The following is a 21003-nucleotide window of genomic DNA, read 5'->3' on the forward strand; positions in this document are numbered from 1 at the left end:
TCAGTTTGTACACACAAGCTTAAGAAAATGGAATATGCTCACCAGGAGGAGAAAAAGGAGGCAACATGACATTTTGCCTAGGAGGGGTGCTATAAGGCTTAAAGGTCATTAATGAGAAACAGAGGCACTGTTGCTAAGCCAGTAGTCATACAGTAAGCCCTCTCCTGTCTGCCATGGGATGCACGCTGTTCTATTTTGTTTTGGTTTGCGGTTTTTCTTTTTTTAAATGGAAATGAAAAAAACCCTGCAACTTCTTAAATAGCTCTGCCTCTACATGAACTCATTTACATGTCCTATATTACTATCCAGCAAATTCAGAGCTGCATTCAAGACTTTGTCAACACCGAGAATATATCCACAAAGTAATGGGCTATGTTCAAAATATTAACCTTAAAGACCGAAGTCCCTGCTGGTGAATATCATCATCTCCCTCCAGAAACATAAGCCTTTTGTCCAGTTCTTACAGGTACATCATAAAAGTAAAAATACTCAGCCAGACAACACCAGCCAGATCTTGAATAATAAGTAAGACAGCAGCACACTTTTCTGCCATCCTCCTTTTCAAAACAGTCACAGAATAATACATCAGAGCATCATTTGAAATGGATGAAGTAGAGAAGTGTGCTGGGTCCTGAATAATAGTTGAGGTGCCCGTAAGCCCTCCTGGTAGTCCAGTTTCAGGTATTCGTTAAAGGCCCTGCCTGGCCACAGAATGAGCAAGTACAGAGCACACTGCAGTGGTGATTTCATTTTCTAGTTATCACTGAAAAAGCTCTTATTTCAATTTCCTTAACACTCATCAAGCATCTGGGATTAGGTCAAAAGAAAAACTAGTGAAATTATAGCCAAAAGAGGATAAAATGACTACAAACAACAGGTGACTACTGCTTAATTTCTAACAGTAGAAATATTTGAGGTAACAAGTGGTAACAATTCTAATAATCCAGTTATTAGAATTTATAGGGAGACATGCACTGTCTCACCTCTGATGCAGCTTCTTATTTTGCAAAGCTGAAACTTTTTCACTGCTTAGGTTTAAAACCAAACCAACAGAAAATGCAGCTGAAAAAGACATGGGGTCTCCTATTAACGTTTATATTTATCTTCATTAAGGTAACGTTATTTTTAAAGTAACAGTTATTAAGAAAAATTGCTTCACTGAGATCATCTTACATTGTGTTCTTTTTCTAGATTAGACACATTTCCTTTGTCAAGTAACTGATGATCTTCTCTACATATCACTTGGCACTACAGCATCACACAACCTCTTATTTTACTTTTTCCCTGCTAATTTATTTCCTATCCTCCCTGCAGACAAAATCAGAAAACCAACACAAGTTACACTGCCGGTTGGTGCTCTTCAGCATGCGAGCATCTTCAAAAAGGAAGGCTGCAGCTAAACAAACTACTTCGCATGGGGCTAAGGCACCTGGGCAGTACAGCAGTGACATATACCACACAGGTAGATCTAAGCACAAACTTTTGCAAGCTTCAAAGAAGAGACGAAATTATCAATTCCATTCTTAGGTACCAAGACTGTTTTCCCAGTATAGTAAACCAAATGAAAGTCCAAAGGCATCCAGTTAAATGCGATCTAACTCTCTGTGGCTGTTTGTTAACGCTTGGCTCAGAGGGATACAGTCAAACAGGACCAAAAAAAAGAACCACAGAGAGACAGAGAAAATTTAGATTGGGCAGATTTTTTAAGAAGTGGAGAGTTATTATTTTTTTTCCTAACAAAGTTTTATAAATAAAACTAGCTTATTGAAATACCTTCCATTTCCTCTCCCCTGCATCTTCACCTGACATAAGAAAAAGCATAAGAAATTGAGGCAGGCATGAGACTTTATTATAAGCACAAGTTCATTTGGCTGCTTGCTTTTTAATAAAGAAGCTGCTTCACAATTCACCTCTTGGCATTCTTAGCCTGCTCCACAATTTTCAGGTTGATGTGAAGGAAACCTGAAGCACATCACCGCTTGTTAATTACTTAGAGCCAGAGCTCTGAAGGCAAAAGCAAGTTAACCTACAAAAAAATGAAGCCTATTTCTGCTCAGCCAAACATTCCTTAATTTTCAGAGGGGGTGCACATGAATCTTTAAGCTATACCTGCAACATACTGAAGGGGTACTGAGTGTTTATAGGGAGGCACATTGCTGAGACAAATTAATAAAATAAAAATAAATTAAGCAACTAGTTACTGTTAAAGATTTTTAGGGCAAGTAGCAAATTTAAAGCTTTGAAGCTTCAGACTATGAAATGAACTCCTTGATTTCTTTAATTCAGGGCAGAAAAAAAGAAAAAAACTGGCGTCTGAGTGGCTAAAGATATATGAGCCATTGAATTATTTTATCACAATAGCAAACACAAAGAGTGCAATGACTTATACTGAAAAATACTGTGAACACACACTTCATCTAGCTTTAGTGTTCCATTTTATTAAAAACCTGGCCCGCATTCCCTTTCCAATACATGGATTTTTTTTCCCCCCTTCAGATACTTCAGTTATGTATTAGTATGACCTACTGAATTTGAGAGAGTAATAGAGGTATAAAGCTGGCAGCAGAGAAATGAGGTTCAGGTCCATCATTCTTAGTTATATTCCTGTAAGAAATAACTGACAAGTTTGTCAGTACATCAAATATGTGTTGAGTGCTGAGCTGCAGTAAAGGTTGTGTTTGCAGTGTTTTGACGGCAGCCAGCACTTAACAACCTCTTTGAGGGATGAGCTGGAAGAGAAGGGGAGCTAAGCCCTCTTGCTCCTCTCAATGAGCCCGATCCAAAGTCTACCAAAATCTGCCACAGGCTCTCCCACCAAACGCAGCAGGCAGGATTCAGATCACACTCAGCATAAAGGTCTCTTAAGGGGCATGTGGTGGATAAGGGACAATTTTTTTCCACCAGTGGAAGAAAATCTATAGCTCAGAGTTTGCAGTACAAACTCAGCAGTCATTCGAATCCAGTTGTTTAGCATGACATGGTCTGGGCAAAGAGCAGCCACTCGCACTGGGAGAGCAAACACTTGCCGGCTGCTGTGTACGGCTAGCAGGAGTTGACACCGACATCACTCACTGTGACTGCAAAGGCATCATTAAAAACTGATCAATTATCAGCAATGCTCACACAGTGAAGTGCAGGAATACTGGACATGTGGTTATAATGGCACTCATAAAACAAACTTGGCAGGATACTAAGGGTGACCACTTTAACAGGTTACACCAATCATGTTGTTACAAAACAGGCAAACTGTGGCTTTGCAGAAGAGGGAAATCAAAGTGACTTAGGTGGTTTGGGGAGTTGGCTACAACAGACAGACCTGGTCCATGGTGGTTATGGAGAGGGGAGGACAGGGAGAGCTATTCTGGTGATACAGAGGAACTGAAAGTAAGAACAGATGAGACAGAGAAGTGGTTGGGTATTTTCCTTTTTCTGAAAAGTTTCTCAGCTGACAAGAGAAGAAACTGTTGATAACTGCTCAACTGGTGTTTCACCTAAATTACATGAATATGGAAGATGATGGACACATAAAAGTGACATTGTAGGTGAATCAAAAGCAGGTGAACATTTCCGAGAAGAGACTGCAAACTATTATCTACATGTCTTTTGTCACAAAAAGGAAACACAGGTTGACTTACATGCCTTGGAGTTAGAAGGTTTTGAAGATCTGCTCTGTTTTATTCCAGTTGCATGCTGACCTCATTAGCATAGTTTGAGAGCAACCCAGGGGAGTATTAATAATGTGACTAATATCTGTCAAGACATGCTGGGTTCTCAGGAATTTTAATGGACCAATTTATATGCTTTTGCATTAATTAAAAAGTTTGAGTTGTTTATTCCATGTGGAATCACCAAAACCAATGGACAGCTAAATCCAAAATTTCAGGGAGAGAGGGTGGGATCTTCAGAACAGACATTCTCATGTAAATCCACAAATACTACATTTTGCAAGTGTTTATGCTTTTAACTAGTACATGACCATTCCAGGTTCTTCTCTTAAAGATTAGTATACTTGATCATAGCTAATGTTTTCATAGCAATTTACTGGATGTGTAAATTTAAGAAATGTCCTAGACATCATTAGCTAACTGAAAGATTCACAATTACATCAGTCAGACATGGTATCACTGTTGACTAATTCTGCAACTGAGTTAAGTGCCACTGAATTAAAGTGATTTAGTTTCTCACAAGAATTCTAAAAAACATGTGCTAGCATTGAAATTATGAAGCTCTTGAACATAGCACAGCTTTTGTGCTCTCCTTTGTACGTATTCAAAGAGAGATTCACCTCCTTTAATAAAATCCAGACCACAACCTGCCTGCAGAACATTTCCAATGATCCCCAATCTACATCAAAGCTTATGAGTAAGGACAGCACAGGGAACATGTGACTGAGGAATGCACTACCATATCTCCACTGAACTTTCACCAAACAACAGCTACGCAGCACTGGAAGTGGCTGAAGTTTCATCAAACACAAGGCTCCTGGTCTACGGTCGAACATGCTATCCCAGGCAGTCATGTTTCCACAGCTCTTGGTATCGTTACTTGCTCAGTTGAAGCTAGGAAGCCTATGCCTCTTACTGTGATGATTAAAAAACAGGAATACACAGTAGAACAAACACTACAAACCTGTTATTTATACGATCTGCCAGATTTCTGATTGCTCTGAACTTAATGGAAAAGCTACCATTGACTTCAATGAGGCCAACATTTTATTAGACATTGTGCACTGCTATTCTGTTCTGCTGTAAGAGATGTTCATTATGCTTATTGCTTCTGTTGGAAATGCAACAGAAATGAAGAACATTGTATTTAAATCAAAGCAATCTGAAATAGGGCAGGCGTTTAAAAATATCTTAACCACCTACATAGCTACTGAGAAGTAAAATATTAATATGGAGAACATAAATGCATACAACTAAAATCAAACAATGCAAAGCAAACAACCATGTCAAGATGAAGTGCCAGGACAGAAAAAATTGAATTAAATTTAAATGAACTAAATTAATTTACAGACACAATGAAGGAGAGGTGTTTAGTATTGGAGATCTTCATCTGCTGTGTTTAGGCTATTACGGTTTCGCAGAAGAAAGCGGACACTCCTCGTGCCTCCCTGCTCTCCTCTTCTGCAAGTTTTGCTTATCCGAAGGGCTTGGCCAAAACTCTCCTTTTAAAACTAGTTGCATGCCCACTAGTTAACAGTGGGTTTGAGACTCTCCTTGCCAAAATCATCACTGGGCCTGAAAGTCTCTCCCTAACACCCGTCAAATTTTGATGAAGCTTTGTGAGGGACTAGTGTTCCCCACACGCACCATCTGATTCAGACTTCCCTGGCGATGCCTTGATAGCCAAAATGTAACTACAGCATGAATTTTAATTAAGTTCCATTTCAATGCTGATGGATATTCAGGGACTTCAACACTGGTTAGTGTCTTAAACAGTATGAGCAGTTAAAATAACTATTCTTTGAAAAATAGAAAATAAAAAAAGCTTCCAAATGGAAAAATCTTCAAACATGTTTTTACCTTTTTCAGCCTAAAATGTTGTATTTTCCCTTGGGGGAAACAGAAGCTCTTTATTTCATTTTGTTGAACTTGGTTTTAAAATTACACAGTGTGCACTGCCTCCAAGGGACCGTGTATCTGACCCTGTTCTCCCAAGTGGACCATGCACCAGAGTGGGATTTTGTGGCTGCTGTTTTAATTCAGCATGTTCTAGAAGTCAATTATTTAAAATGAGGTTGAACTGATCCAAAATAAAAATATTTCACTTTTATTTTCCTGTGGACACTTTGATTTTATAAAACACTCATCTTTACTAGCAAAAATATTATTCTAATGGAAGATTTCTGGCCAGTTCCAAAAGCTAATTGGAAGCTTAAGCTTCCAGACCTAAGCTAGGTCTGCAGAAAAGGAGGTAATAAAAAACCAAAATAAAGCAACGCCAGGTCCCTCCCATGGCAAACAGTGAGGACTAGCATCTTTCCTCTACTTTTCTTGCCCAAATAAAAGAAGAAAATAATTCCAAAAAACTAACTTGGAGAAACCCTGGAAAGAGGCACAAGCCAACTTCAAAAGTGCCAGCCAGAACTGACACAGAAATGTCCTTATCTGCTCTCTTCCACCCCTGTGCATTTCTCATTTCAACAATCTTAATTTACTTTCCACAGATGATGCCTTAAGTGAAAATTAATATCACCGCTTAATGATTAAAGCGATTAGCCACCTTGCACTTTCTCAGTGTGCAGCTGATTAATTACGTACATTGATTATAGAGAAAAATAAACGCTGCAGAGACTGTGTGGTCTTTAGCACCATCTCACATTGCTCGCACACCAGGCATGCATTTGACTTTAAGATTATCCCTTTCAGGTGGTTCTAATACAGAATAAAGCTGGAAACTTTTTGCAGCATTCATTGCTCTGAAAATAATCTCAGGCAAATGCAACTACAATATGTTAGCATCTTTCTGATTCCAAAGGAATTGTACTTTGAGGCTATTTTATAGCCAGTATAAATCAGTGCATCCTCCTGAAGAGGCCAACATCAGTGGAGCAATGCCAACTCCAGCTGTATAGATGGTGCTATGCACCAAGCCCCAGAACTTGCCAAGCATTCAGGGTCCAGATCTCTCATAATGGGCTTTAGCAAAGCGGTTAGGATAACATCTTTCAGTGTGAGAAATCCAGTTTTCAGCTGCAAACACAGCTCTGTATGTGACACAAATCATCTCTCCTTAAGGCATCACAGCTCCTTCACAAGTTGCAACCCCCTTTGCAGAAAAAGCCTCTTTCTATGCCCTCTGGCCATATGAAATGATCCAGAGGAGAAACAGTCTTCAAATTCTTTTTGCTGTTCCACCTTTTTAATTGAGTTGAAAGCTAGAAAGCTTTGATAACATCTATGATTACAAAACATTTTTATCTTTCATGAAGTAAGAAGACACTGACATCTCCTTTACATAGCACCATGGCTTCTCTCTCTCCAGCAGTGCTCGTATTAAGTAGCTATAAGGCAGAGAAGAGGAACTATACAGTCATCTTATTTAGACTGCAGCACATGAGCTCCACTCTAACAAAGTACCTGCAAAAACAGGTACTGTCAGGAGCAGGGGAGGAGGAGAGGACTGTTTGCGGGACCCCATTATGTTTTCCAAGATGTGAAGCATTTTCTGTACAGGGTAAACCCAGCACAGCCTTCCAAATACACAGAGAACCTCATTTGCCTGGCTGATGTTATCAAAGGAGGCATCATCTCTTTTTCAGCCTTTTGTATGTTCAGAGAAAAAAACCAGATTGCACAGAACAGAGAGATGAGCCCAGAAGCGGATCCTGCATAGAATAACAGGGAAAAAAAAGCCAAGTCTGAAACAGGTAACTTCATTCTCTTCCCAGTGACTTCTAATTTATGCCGGTGAAACTTCACTGTCTTGCATGTCTTGAACAATCATCTTCTAAATGCTAAAACCAGCCTCCTAGCTGCCAGAAGCCACCTGAGCAGCATAAACAGCCTAACAGAAGGCCATCAGTTTCAGTTGCTAAGGCATCAGTCAGCCTGGCATTTAAACACTTGATCCATCCTTCTACCCTGGCAAAAAAGAGGTTTCATTTTGTCTCAACAATTTCTTGATGAAATTTCTGCCACAATCTACTTTAACAGCATCCATCAAACAGTGTGCTTACTAGATTTTCAGTGTTAGTAGAAAGATGTTTGTGAATTTATCCCAGTTTTTGGTTGATAACTTTTAATTGTTATGGCTAGTGTTTATTTTAGAAAACCTATTAGCAAAAAACACAACCCCAAAGCAACACCAAAAAACCAAATGAAACCAAACAATCTAAAATCCAATTAGTGTTGAAACATCTGGAACAGTTTATTCTGTTCCTTATTTTGTGATAATGTATCAGTTCAACATTGCAATTAAAAATAGGTACTAGCATCAATGGCCAGCATGCAGCGTTTGCCCATAAAATACCTTCGATGTATCAGCAGTAAAGGTTTATTGACATTAAGTGTCTAGTGCATGTGCTCAATAACCCTTTGAAATGCAGTAGGAAATGGCAGAGTAACTGTCTCAGGCTCTTTTGAAAATCATGCCATAGGAATCGGATCTCATAAAGCTAACTGAAATCATTCACTGACGCCAGGCAAGGATGAACCCGACCCTGCTATGGGTTGGCTTTACGTTCCCTGTGGATCCCTTGGGCTAATATTAACGACCGTGCAGAGACACTGGGAGCTTTTCAAGGTCTTCAGAGGGTTTCCAACAAATTTCTGTCTTGGAAGGGCAACGATTTTCTTGCCACCAGTTATAAGTGAACTCTATTTGACTTGGGCAATTACATCAGCTGGGATTTCTGTGGGGCAGATCATCAGGGTCAAAGCAGCATGGTTCATGTAATATGCAGCCCCCTTGTTACTTCACTTTTCTTTCTCGCTCAAATGGTGTATCTTGCAGAAGCTGGTCCTGAAAATTGCTGGCTTTGCATGTACAATCTGAGTTGAAAGAAAACGATGGAGTATATTAGGCTTCAGCTTTTTAATTATCAGTTCATAACGAAGGGTTCTCTCTGTGGGAAAAAAATAATTTCCTGAAGGCTGAACCTCTGCAGGGTTTCCAAGGCTTGAAAGACAGTATCGATCGTTTGACAATGAGTCTCTCTGCACTCATGGTGCAGAATGGAAAATTCCAGCTTTGCCATAACCCCCTGATCCCAGGAAAGCAAGTAGCTATACTGCAGCAAGCTGGGAGGGGGTGCTGGGAGAGCAGTCCATCCAGACCGTGAGCAGGCACCCTCCTTTCCAAGTATATCAAGTGCATTAAAAAGAGAAATGGATGATTCAAGCAGTAAAGCTCAGAAACTGCAAAGAAAAACATAGACAGAGTGCACTCCATATGATAGGGCATAGTTCAGCAGTTTTCAGGAGAAAATACAGAATCTTTTTTTCTTTGCAAAGCTCTTTCTCTTCCCTGACCCCCCATTTTGTCTAAGTGCTAACCCCCATTAAACTATTCAAGCAAGAAAACCAGCAAGTCAAAAACATAAAAGCCAAATTAAACTGAGTAATCAAAGCCAAGTTTTTATACTTGAAAATGCTCCAGTGCCAAAAACACCACCTTTGAGAGACTTTCTAATTGTTCCCAATTTTCCAAGCACGATGTACAGACGTTGCCAGGGTATGCAGGCATTTACATACTTGAGAAACATAAGCTGTAGGCTTTAAATTTCCTAAAAATAAACAATATAACTTAGAAGAAAGCTGCCCCAAAGTGCAAATGTCATGCAATACCAAACATGCGGTATAGGAATTGTACAAGGGTAACTGCAATTGCTATGGCCAGTCCGAAGTGAGTCAACAACTCATTCCCAAGAGACTCGTTTTACTGCATTTTTAGGTCTAAACTGATCCTTCCTTCAGCTGAATTTAAGTCCTTGTCTTTAGTTCATGCCCAAATTACTACCTACTGGGAGAAAAGGCCCCCGTGGTCTCTGAGACACAGTAGATGCTGCGAGAGCAGGATCTCCTAGGACTCTAGGAGGCCTGTGCAGCCTTGCAGCGAGAGGAGAAGAGGCAAAGTGCAGGTGAACCAAGCCCTGCAACTGCTGTGCTGCACTTGGGCGAGGGAGGAGATAGCAGATTTTAGCAGTGGGAGCAGGAGCCAACCTTGCCCTTCAGCCAGCCACCTCTCAGACACAGCAACTACAGCCAGCTCTGTGTGAGGAGGTGCCAGCACCTCCTACTGGTTACCGAGTTTACCCTTTTACTGGTTTGCTAATTTATCAGCACATTTCCTTGCTGTGTCCTCTGGTATATTCAGCACAGAATTAAAAGTGAACCTTAGACAAAAAAGATGCAACTATACAAACTCAAACTATTTTTTTTTTTTTCTTTTTTTCCCCCCAGTGCTGTAACAGCCTAGAACCACAGATTTCATGTGATAGCTCATATTTTTGTATTTCTGTATTAAAAGCATTGGGGTGGTATCTCCTTTGAGACTGTGATCTTTCAGATGGGGTTTCTGCTGCTCCTTTAATGATTGTCTTACCAACCACTCGTTCCTCAGTCTTTTCTCCCCTGTGTCTGGCTATTGATCTGCCCTGCGCAAGCCATGCCTAATTCTGCATTTTGCATTAGCCAGTCTTCTTTTGTCCCTCCACAGCCTGATCATTGCTCCACTACTGGACCGCTCCTTCCTTGGACAAAGTCATTCCTACACAAACCTTTTCAGATTCTTATCTCAAGATCAGTCTCCTCACAAGTCTTTCACAACTGCCATTAAAGGTTTGCTGTCCCCATACCCAGACAGCTTTTCTTCTCCAATTTTCATCCCAATATTTCTTTTCTGAACTCTCAGATTTCTCTCCAGCTCCACTATTTTCGGATTTCTAGCATCATGTCTGTGCATTATCATTTTCTGTGTCATTCTCCATTAATTTCCAGAATATTCACTATTGCCACTCTAAAAACAATACATTTCTGCTAAGCCTGACACATATTTATCCATCAAACAGAAAATATTTTTAGAATTAAAAGAGAAAATGCTGTATTACTGAGAAATCTATTTTTGGTTTCTGGGCATGATCCTAGGTTCACTGTTAACAACAGAGCTGTTCCTATTTGACATTATATCAGATATGGTGTACAGACTTTTTGCTTGTTTATTTGAAACATAATTTTTAGAACCAGAATATTCCCACATACTTTGTCCACACCTGCTGCTGAAAAGTGAGTAAAGAGCACGTGCTTTGCCCAGATCACATGCTAGAACATACACACAGAGCACAATTCCTGCAAAGAAAAAGGCTGCCTTTTACAAACTTTATTTGTATCAATTTATGGGAACATCCTACTGAGTTACTCCTCTTAGGAGAGAATTTTGCAGTCAGGGCACAGGGTTTAATTAGCTGCTTATTAAGCCAGTTCATAAGGAGTGAAACTGGCTATCCTCCACTTTACGTCTGTGGTCAGCTATTTCCTATATTCCTTGTCCAAAGTAAACACCTTCTATATCCATTTATTCTCTACCAAATGTGCTTTGCTACTTGCAACAACAAATAGATTTTCATCCTGTGTGTTATTATTTTCCAAATTGCAAGTACGTAAAAATAATTATCTTACTCTCTCTCATTTTGGAGCTGTTCTATCTGAATGGCTCATGTTTATAAAAATTTCCACTTGTCTTTGTTCTTCTTTTCATTTAATTGCAATTGCAACCTAAACAACAAACTGAAGAAGCCTGGGTTTCCCTCAGGAAGCCACTGACTGCAGGAGAATAGCAGAGACACTGCAACCCCCCCGGCAAGGAGCCACAGTTTCTTGATGCCCATTGCCCAACAGACTGCCACAAGCACAGTGCGAGAGCAGCGTACCACAAAGGCAACCTACAGTCCATAGGTGCTGGGAGCCCTTTTAGACGCCTGGAGATAGGAGTGTTAGTGTCAACGGGAGAGCCTGGAAGAATTAAGAAAGATAAAAATCCTCTAGTCTGAAGGTCCGAAGCCTGAGGTAGGTTTGAGGAACAACCAATTGACACAGCGTGTGCCGAGAATACACAATCTGCCCTGCGCATGCTTTGAAGCACTGGATCAAATCACCTGTTATAAAGGAATTAAGCTGTTCCTGGAGGTTTCAAAGGCTAATACATGCCTTGCCACAGCCCACAGCTCCGCGGCCCTCCAAGTGACAGATGCATTCTGCACCTTAATAGCAGGATTTAGAGCCAATTCCCAGGTTACTCATTTCTGTCCTAAATCCAATCTTGCAAGCTGCAGCTTATTTAACGTGAGGCAGCACTGTCATTCCTCCACAAAGAGCCTTGTCACCTTTCCATTCCTTGCACAGGCAGTCCCATTTTTAGTCTGCTTCTTTCAACGTGAAATCTATCTTCTGTAAGATCAGCAGTTCAACTGTACTGTTGTTCCGCTCATTATTTAAAATTTTGTAGCAGAGGGACTATAACAATAAGAAAATCCACGTCTTACAGAAAAGGTCAGCATGTACTTACGTAATTTGATGCAAGATCAGGATGCAGATAATCAATTCCTGCAATAAGATAATGACAGAACAGAAACCAAAGGTTAAGAGTTTCAAAAAAGATTTTCTACTGATCACAGAACAAAACAAGATTCCTTTGCAACCACAGGAAAATGATCATGGCAAATAATGCAACTGGTTGAAGTGAGATTCCAGTTTTTAAATATGGACTGGTTTACCATTTCTGATGCAGTCCCAGCTAGGAGTTTTCACTCATTTATGTCAAAATCCAGGTCCCAATTGAAAAGGTGAGCTCAGCGACTAAATTTATTGACCTGTTTTGTAGACTAGATCATATCTACTTATTCAGATTAGTTTAAATCACAATTTATCTTTATACAAGTTCTACCATCTCAAAGCATACCAAAACTAACAAGATCAGTAAGCACTGGGTCAGTACAGGATATAGAAAGGAGTATTTTTAACCACGGAAAATTGTAAACTAAGTAGAAAGAAAATTACCTAAACTAGACTTGGGGAGATCACTAAGGCAAACATTTTGGGTTATGCGTATGAAAGAGAACACTTAATGTTGGACTGGACCATTTTAGCAAATATGTGAGCATAGGCTCCGCACTTTGGTAGCGTGCTAAAGATCGTAACAGGGCAGTGGTGTGGAATATACTCATTCTAATGCATGGTATCTTTCTACGTATGGCAAATATACAAATCCCAGTGGACGGTGTAACAGAAGCAGCAGATCTACACTCAGACGGGATAAGCTGACCTATTACATATCCAGTTAAAACGTACAAAGAAATGGCCACCAATCTCATGTTACATTTTGATCATTACTCTGCCCTGTGTCTCCAACCACCACAGTATTACATGCTCAATTTTATCTGCAAGGAGAATGTCATATTATCACAGTTATTCTGATGAAACCATTACCTCCCCGTTACATAGGGTCCTTCACACTAGATTTGCTTGAAGAGACCCTTATACGTGCGGAGAGCCTTACTGATCCAAACAGTGGATGGACAACAAAAGTCTCAATGAAGAATCATGTTATCCAGGTGCCCTCTTCCAGAGTTATTAGAAGTGAATATAAGGCAAATTACCCCCTTCTCTAAAAGCTGTATCTGATGGGCCAACAGCTTTATTTGACCTGAAGCTCAAATAGTCTGTCATCTTCCCCACCACAGTCATGCCTAGCTATTCTGAAAGCTAAGTCCTGCCTCTGTGGGACCAATGAAATTGTGATTTCTCTTGACATCACATGAGAGATCACCTCTCACGTGAGATTGCTCTCTCATCAATATACAGATGTCTGAGTCTACTTTCTTACTTCCACAAAAACCTTGTCTTAGGAATAAGCAGATGAGGAACAGAAATAAGTGAGGACAGATCTCAGTTGACCCTAGAAAACATATGTGGATCCAGACATTTTATTTATTTATTTTTAATATTATTCAGTCACCATAAAAGGAAAACATTCAAAATTTAGCCCAAAGAAAAGTGTTGACAGACTGCACAGAATTCCTGTACTTCAGCAAGGAACCCATGAGTAGAACAGCTGTGACTTCAACTGTACCTTTTATCTTCATCTTCCCTGAACTTAGCCTCAAATTAGTAATATCTTTAATATGCAGATCTTTATTGACCTGAAAGCATGAAAGTGTTTAATTATTTCAGCTGTCAAGTATGACTTTGAGAATAATGTAACCCAGAAAACGTTTTCTTAAGTACTTTTTGCACAGCAATTACATCCCCAGTCAGTGCCTACAGAAGTCAAGGGGAGTCTTTCCTTTGGCTTAATGGCCATTATAGCGTGCCCTTGAAGATAGAGAGTGATAATTGCAAACTACTTTTAATGCTCAGATATCCATCCTTCAGTATCCCTAGTGAAGTCTTTATAACATATTTTCCCTGAAGATCTCAAAGTCTTTACAGAGGCTGGTAGTCTCTACCTGGTAGTGGTAGTCTCACCACTATAAGCAATCCATTATTACTTTTTAATCTTTTTTTGACCTTGATTACATGGAAAAAGCTACTTAAAAATAGTAAATTAGCATGCAGTCTTCACTTACCATCATCCATGATTCCTATGGTAACTCCCTTCCCCGTGTATCCCAGCTCCCACGCCTCAGCTACATTAAGGTCAAGTCCAGGAGTCCCATCTGCTTGACCAGTGTTAATCTAAGGCATCAGTGAAAAAGGAAGAATAGCTTTTTTTACTTGATAGACACATTTCCACAGCCACTGAATTTTGCTTTATATCTTTGCATGTATCTTTGGTATGGAAAATATATCCCATTTGCTTTCGAGTACACATTTGTACGTAATCATACCCACTGCAATAATGCAGTGGTAAAACAAACAAAAAAAAAAGAAAAAAGAAAAACCAACCCTGGGTAAATTCACTTCTTTGTGCTTTACAAGATTTGATTAAACACTGAATCTTTTGGACCCAAAAAAGGACTTTTCTACTTAAGCATGTCAGGGCAGTGGGTCAATCCAGACAAAAGTTAGACCAACGGATTTTACAGAGGCCTTTTTTATGAGCAGGAAATGCTTTTTTCTTGAAAGCAGGGTTCTACTGAAATTCATGACCACTGGGTTTAGTACCAGAAACAACTTCCTTGATAACCAAGTTAGCCCTTCTTTAAGCAGGAAAGTTCACTAGATGAACTTCAAGGGTCCTTTCCAACCTTGTACGTGTGTGATTCTGTGGTTCTGCAGTACAGGCAACCCCCTGTATCTTCAGGCATTACTCATGTTCACCAACCTCATTCGCAAATTTCTCACATTCCGTGGGAAAAATAATACGGGTTTTGCTGTTCCAGATTTTTTTTCAATTTTGTGTCAGACACATCTCATTTCACAATACATTTTAGTGTACTTTATAATGTAAAAAATGTACAGCTTCACAAAAATTTTATTTTTATCACTGCAACATTTTGATTCAAGTACCAGAAAGAAGTGAATTAATCCACACTTTAGTTTATCATCTCATCAAAGATGAAGTCCTATTCATGTTAATGTGCCCTCATTCATATGAAAACTCATCTTAGAAAAAAAAAAAACCCAGCCATGTTAGATGGATCCATAAAACATAAGAAATAGATTCAAAGGAGAGAGAACAAGAAACACTGTTCTTCAGCAAAAAGACCCTTCTTAAGTTAACAACGCAATACTGCATTTACTAAGTATTTCATTATAAATAGGTTGCAACATTAAAGCTGACCAAAATTACTTTATCAACTTTTTAAATAGAAAAATATCATTTTGGCTACTTTTATGTAAAAATTTAATTTTTCTTTTATGACTAAAGACTTCTCCCTATAAAATATGACACATTAAAAATGAAACAATTTGTCAAAAGAAATTAATGTTTTGCTATTAGCTTAAGCCAAAATTCATCAGTTTTCAGCTGTTCTGCTTTTGATAGAAGAAAATCAATTCATATTCAAATTTCCATAAGAAAAGAAAAAACTCAGCTTTTTCTAGCCAGTGCACTAGAACTTTTTGTTATAATTCTATAACAATATTTTACCTGGCAACAGCTCAAAGACATGATTCATAGGCAGTTTTAGGGGTCACATCAGCACACCAGGAATGCCCACAGGACACCAATACAGTTCTCTTTCAAGCCTTCTAAGGATCTTTCCGTTGACTGAAATGAAATTCAGCTCTTGAAATGTGCTGGGTCTTCCCAGCATAAAAGAGGTACAGTTAAAAACAACAGGACAGAGCCTTGAATCCATTCCCAAGTTCTTGTGACATATTTGGAAAGAACTCTTGCAAAACATTGCAACAGCACAGAATGGCTTGAATGCCAGTTATTTAGTTACGATTACTGTGATTTTCTTTCAAAACTTACCAGGTACCATTGCTTCGTAAATAAAGGATCATTCATGTTGATGTCAATGTCATTGATGTCTCTATATCCTCGCTTCCTTCTGCTGAAGCCTTCCTGTTGCACAGCTTTCTTTACCTGGAAGGGTTAATTTTTACATCTTTAACTCAACATTCTTAACCACAGATACAAAAATTTTTTAGCCTTGTTTTCATGATGGATAAGGATTATGAAATCACATTATTTGTGTCCGTGTCATTCATTTGCAAATTCTAAACCTATGGCTGATTTCAGTCAAAATTTGCAAAGACGTAGAGAGCTCAAGGACTACTATAGTGGCTGGGGGGACACACCCAGAAGTGTCCTATCTAGAGGAAAGCTACAGCTTGAACATGTTTTAGATACCTGAGAATTTGCATAAGAATGAGTCTCTATTCATGGATCTTCCCGCCATACTTTTCTTTTTCATAGCCACCATTATCAAAACATTGTTGTTGTTATTAGAAGCTAAAATTATTTAACTAATTCCCAATATGTCACTGTTCCAAGCTACAGGCATTTCATAAAATGAGGATGCAGGTGTCAACCATGCTTTTACTTTTCCAGATTTTTCTCCAGGGCATTTTCAGAGTATTAGATAGCCTTTCCTTCCAAAAAGATCTGCTGGGAGAAAAATATCTGAGGTTGTGGGCTTTTATCATACTCCTGAGGTTCTCAGAAACACGTCTTATAGAGCAATCTACTTTGAGGGATTATCCTTGCAATAAATAAGTGATAAATAAATACATTGGCAAGAAAAACTAAATGGCAAAAAAGCCACTAAAGTGACCAGACTGCCTAAAGTGTAAGTTATAAAAATACTGGTTATGAAACACAAGTAGCCATAGTTTTTTAGAGATCTTTTCCTTTATAAACAGCATATCCACAAAAACATTTAACTAAGCACTGCAGAAAACAAGAGAAGTTAGACACACAAATATCTCTGGAGGCAGGAACTACAAATGTCAGACCATAATCATCTTATTTGTACCCTTGTAAAAGAGCACTCCTAAAGGAGATCACTGAACAGTTGTAATTATTGTTATAATATGTGCTAACATATTCCTAGACGTTGCAGAAGTGCTGTCAAGTTTGGCATACTCTTCTTGTACTCTTTAGCCTAACACCTGGAACCAAGATAGCATGAGTCCCAGCATTTAATTCAAAATAAAAAAATAATTTAAAAAAAATCTAGCCCTCTTGATCAAAGAGGAATGCTTAAAACCATGAACTGAGTACACCTTGAGGTGCAGCCAGAAGGCAGCAAAACCCCTAACATTTCCTTAGGCATTTTCTTGAAAAAAATGCATGGTTATTAAATAAACCTAGTAACTCAGAGAACCCACTTCTACATGTGTGGCTTTGGCATTTCTGATTAAGACGACATATACAGGAGTTACACTACTGTGTTGCAGTAACTCATGTAGTGTCTGTCAAAATCAACAGAGGAGAAACTCATCCAAAGGCTAAATCAGATCTTAGGTCAGTTGAGTAATTCTTGGAGGTGTCCTTCTGTCTCCATTAATTAAAGCAGGAGCCTCAAAAGACAGTGTTCAGTGAGGTGCCTAAGGCTGAGATGAAACTGGGATCTAACTGATGGGGGCTAAGAACCATTTTCCTCACAGCTATATTGCTTCATTATAACCGTGAAAACTTAATACCAATTCATAGTGAGCAGGATGGGGCAGCGTGCCCTGCAAAGGCAGTATCAAATGCTTCTAAAAATCTACTTGTATGAACTCTAACTCCTTAACTAAAGGTACCAAATGATAAAATATTTAATTGGTAGGTGCCTTCATTTATACGTGTGTTTCCATTACTTGTGCAGGTTCATTAAAAGCGGAGCAGACTGAAAAGAAAGAAAAAACCTAATACAAAATAAGCTGGAAAGAGGGCAGTGATTAAGTAGCACCCATACTAGGTGTACTTAGTGGTGCCAGGTATCTGAACAGAGTAACCAAAGGTATAAGCACACTGTTTGATACCTCTAAGATAAGGCTCAGTGATGCCATGGAGACAACAGAGCAATCACCTGTCATTATGGCTTCCTCCGTTACCACCCCTGCCTCTCTGCTTGCGACTGCAAACCCCGAGCTGTCACCACAGAAAATCATTATGAACAGAAGCCAACCCTCACTTAGAGGGATGCCAGAGAAAAAGATTTCATGCATTTGTGCTCCCACGCAAGCTTGCTGGCTCTGCAGGGCTGAATTAAGGCACTGAATTAGGATTTAGTACGAAAGGATTTCTACTAATTAAAAAGCAATGCTTCAGAGCCCTGGCTTTTCTTTAAGACAACCCAGAGGAAGTGGGGAGCAATTTGCAGAAATAGCACAGGCTGGTTTCCCTCTTCAGGATCATCTCATTTGTCTGATTTGTTCCGTCTTCACAATAAAATACAATTTCTTTTTTGTATTATATTACATTATATTATAATTTCCTGAGACAAGGAAATATACCCCTCAAGGAGGTATAACCTTCTCTGAACTAAAACCACTCTGTAGGCTGTTTTCTGAATCTCTCACATGGAGAAAAGGCATACAGGATGTTACCATCCACAGAGGTAACAGTCTCAGAAATTCTGAGGCCTCTTTTTTCACTACGGAAACAAGGGGGTTTTCCTCATGTTCAGTAATGATGGTAACTCATACAATCGCATCCAGAAAAGACTAGGCACTTCTGTCATGAAATGAGTTGAAAGGTTCGGGTAAGGCCTTGGTAGCTTCTCACTTATATAAGCTACAAATTGCCTCATTCAGTTGCCTTGTATAACCCTGCACGAAGCAAGAACTTGCCTTTCTCCTGATGAAACTGTATCTAGAAAGCCATGAGCCCAAGATCAGATAGCATCCATATATTCCAGAGAAAAATCTCCAATAAAACAAACTTATAATTGGAAAAGGGTGATGCAAATCCAATTACTTGAGCGGAGAACTGCCCATTTAGGGCTGCAGATAGCTGACTGAGGAGAATCCTAGTCGTCTTGCCAACTGGGTATCTGCATTAGAAAAATGGTGTTTTTCCAGAGCTGGAAACTTGTGCTTTCGTATCTAGTCTAGATCAGGAGAGGGACCGCACCTGATTCTGTTTCTATCTTACAGTTTTCTTCTTAAAGAACAGCTGGCCTCCCTGTGACATCAGTAACATAAATGCATTAAGTATCATGTCACAGGTAATATGTTTCAAAAACACATACAAGAGAGAACATCTTTGCATGTGCAACAGCAGAAGATCATTGGAAAACACTGTGATCTTATAACAGCCATAATCCCATGTACTTGTGTCAAGTTCAGACCTGGAATCCAGCCCTCAATCCAATGCACAACACAACCTCATGCCATGTTTCAAATACTTGTTTCTCTAACTGAAGCAGGAAAAACAGCATTCGTAAGACTCAGGCTTCTGATAATAGCATCTCCAAATGATTTGAGTCTGTGAAGGCCTAGTGAAGGAGCGAGATTTTCTTACTAAAATAGCATGAATTTTACTGTCTCAAAATTAGGCTTATTTATCAGCAGTAACAGCCTTTTGTTTATTTCATTCTTAATTCATTTATTTTTTCTTTGTTAGGATACAGGATTAAGTAGAGAGCAAAATCTGAGCATCTACTTTATTAGCATGTAACTAAATCATGTAAAAGTTACTAGCTGTGTTATAATCAGAATGAAGGTCATGTATCAAAGAAGGTAGCCCATGGATGATAAGATGCTTACAAGGAAAAAAGGTTCAAGTATTGATTTTTAATATACTTGTACTTATGCATGGCGCATAAAGTCACTTGGATGATAATAAACCAGCAGGATACTGATGCAGAACAAATTAACAAAATAATCAATTGACTGCAATACTGCTCCGGGAAGGCCAGAAACCGCAGCACTCTAACTGTGCTCTATGCTCCTGTGAATGCCAAGACAATCAGCTCCTCGTTTTGACGGAACAGGGTTAATCGTACTGGTGAGCTCCTGCAGTTAAATGACACTGTTATATTGAGCATAAATGACAGATTTACTAAGTTATACCAGCGGGTGCACAAAAGTGGAACAGTACACACAAACCCCAACCTCAAGAATCAAGAACTTCAGAACGGGAGAAGTTGGGCCAAATTCCAGAGGAAAAAGGCAGTCCCATGACGACATCTAGTAGGCATGGCTTGCTTGGCTTTTAAAAAAAACCAAACAACATAGCAGTGAGATGATCAACCAAAGGAAGTAGTAGTTCTGTCTTCTCTAAAGCCTCAGGGTCAATACAGGTCTGCTCCTGAAGATGAAATAAGAAGTTGGAAACTGATAGCCTGTATTTTTGAAGAAGTCAGGCTGATGGTTGGACTTAGGCCCTATGAATTGTACTGAAGATCAGTCTCCAATGAAGGTGGTTTGGAACAGTGTGTCCAGATGCACGAAGGCATCGTCAAATAAACCACGTTCGGCTAGCGGAAAGCTGTCCCAACTGTCGCTGTCATTAACTTCTGATATCCAAAGAAACATGATGGCAACAAAAGATGGAGGCAGAAAAGTTCAAGTGAGCCAGTGATACGCATACCTAACTCTCTTTAAAAAGTAACGAGAATTGGGTATCGAGCACTTACAGCAACTTTTCAGGGTCTTACCCACAAATGACAACTCCTCTGCTCCCAAACCCCATACAGAGTTAATAAGCGAGTGTGTCTTTTTTGCCTCTTATTTCTGTCTAAGTAAACAGAAAGACATTTAATTTTCCTGTCCACTCCATCCACATAACATAAAAGAGAGATGTCTATCAGGAGGCTGGAGGTACACTGATCCCATTCATCATACACAATCATCACCTGTATTGTCCAACAGCTGCTTGCTGGTAAGACGCTCTGAAGATGTCAGAGAGGAGCACCCATCTCACATTCTTCTACATTTTTTTTAAAGCCCCAAAGTAACCAAGTTGTGTGTGACTTTCCACTACAAAATAAAAGGAATAATGCTGACTGTCCTCACTAGAGAAAAGAAAGTACAGACCTACTTGAACTGTAACTAAAGTCAGATGAACTGAACAAAACTGAATCACTTTTAAATGGCAATGGGGACAGCTCATTTCTGCTATTGAACCTGAGGTGGTGAGGCTGCTAGGCTCCATCCAGCCATGGCAATGCAGAAAATTGAT

At 39.3% G+C, this 21003-nt stretch overlaps 1 protein-coding gene across 1 annotated transcript in view; it reads right to left on the reverse strand.

Moving 5' to 3' along the window:
- Nucleotides 1-21003, reverse strand: part of PCSK2 (proprotein convertase subtilisin/kexin type 2) — a 107295-nt gene that overhangs the window by 38744 nt on the left and 47548 nt on the right. Inside the window, exons 3-5 of the mRNA XM_076335045.1 lie at nucleotides 15859-15972; nucleotides 14066-14174; nucleotides 12007-12044 (exon numbers count right to left, since the gene is read on the reverse strand). Of these exons, the coding sequence (XP_076191160.1) occupies nucleotides 12007-12044; nucleotides 14066-14174; nucleotides 15859-15972 (261 nt within the window). The remainder of the gene's footprint in view (nucleotides 1-12006; nucleotides 12045-14065; nucleotides 14175-15858; nucleotides 15973-21003) is intronic.

The sequence above is a fragment of the Aptenodytes patagonicus genome, chromosome 3 (assembly GCF_965638725.1).
Source record: "Aptenodytes patagonicus chromosome 3, bAptPat1.pri.cur, whole genome shotgun sequence".
NCBI classification, from domain to species: domain Eukaryota; kingdom Metazoa; phylum Chordata; class Aves; order Sphenisciformes; family Spheniscidae; genus Aptenodytes; species Aptenodytes patagonicus.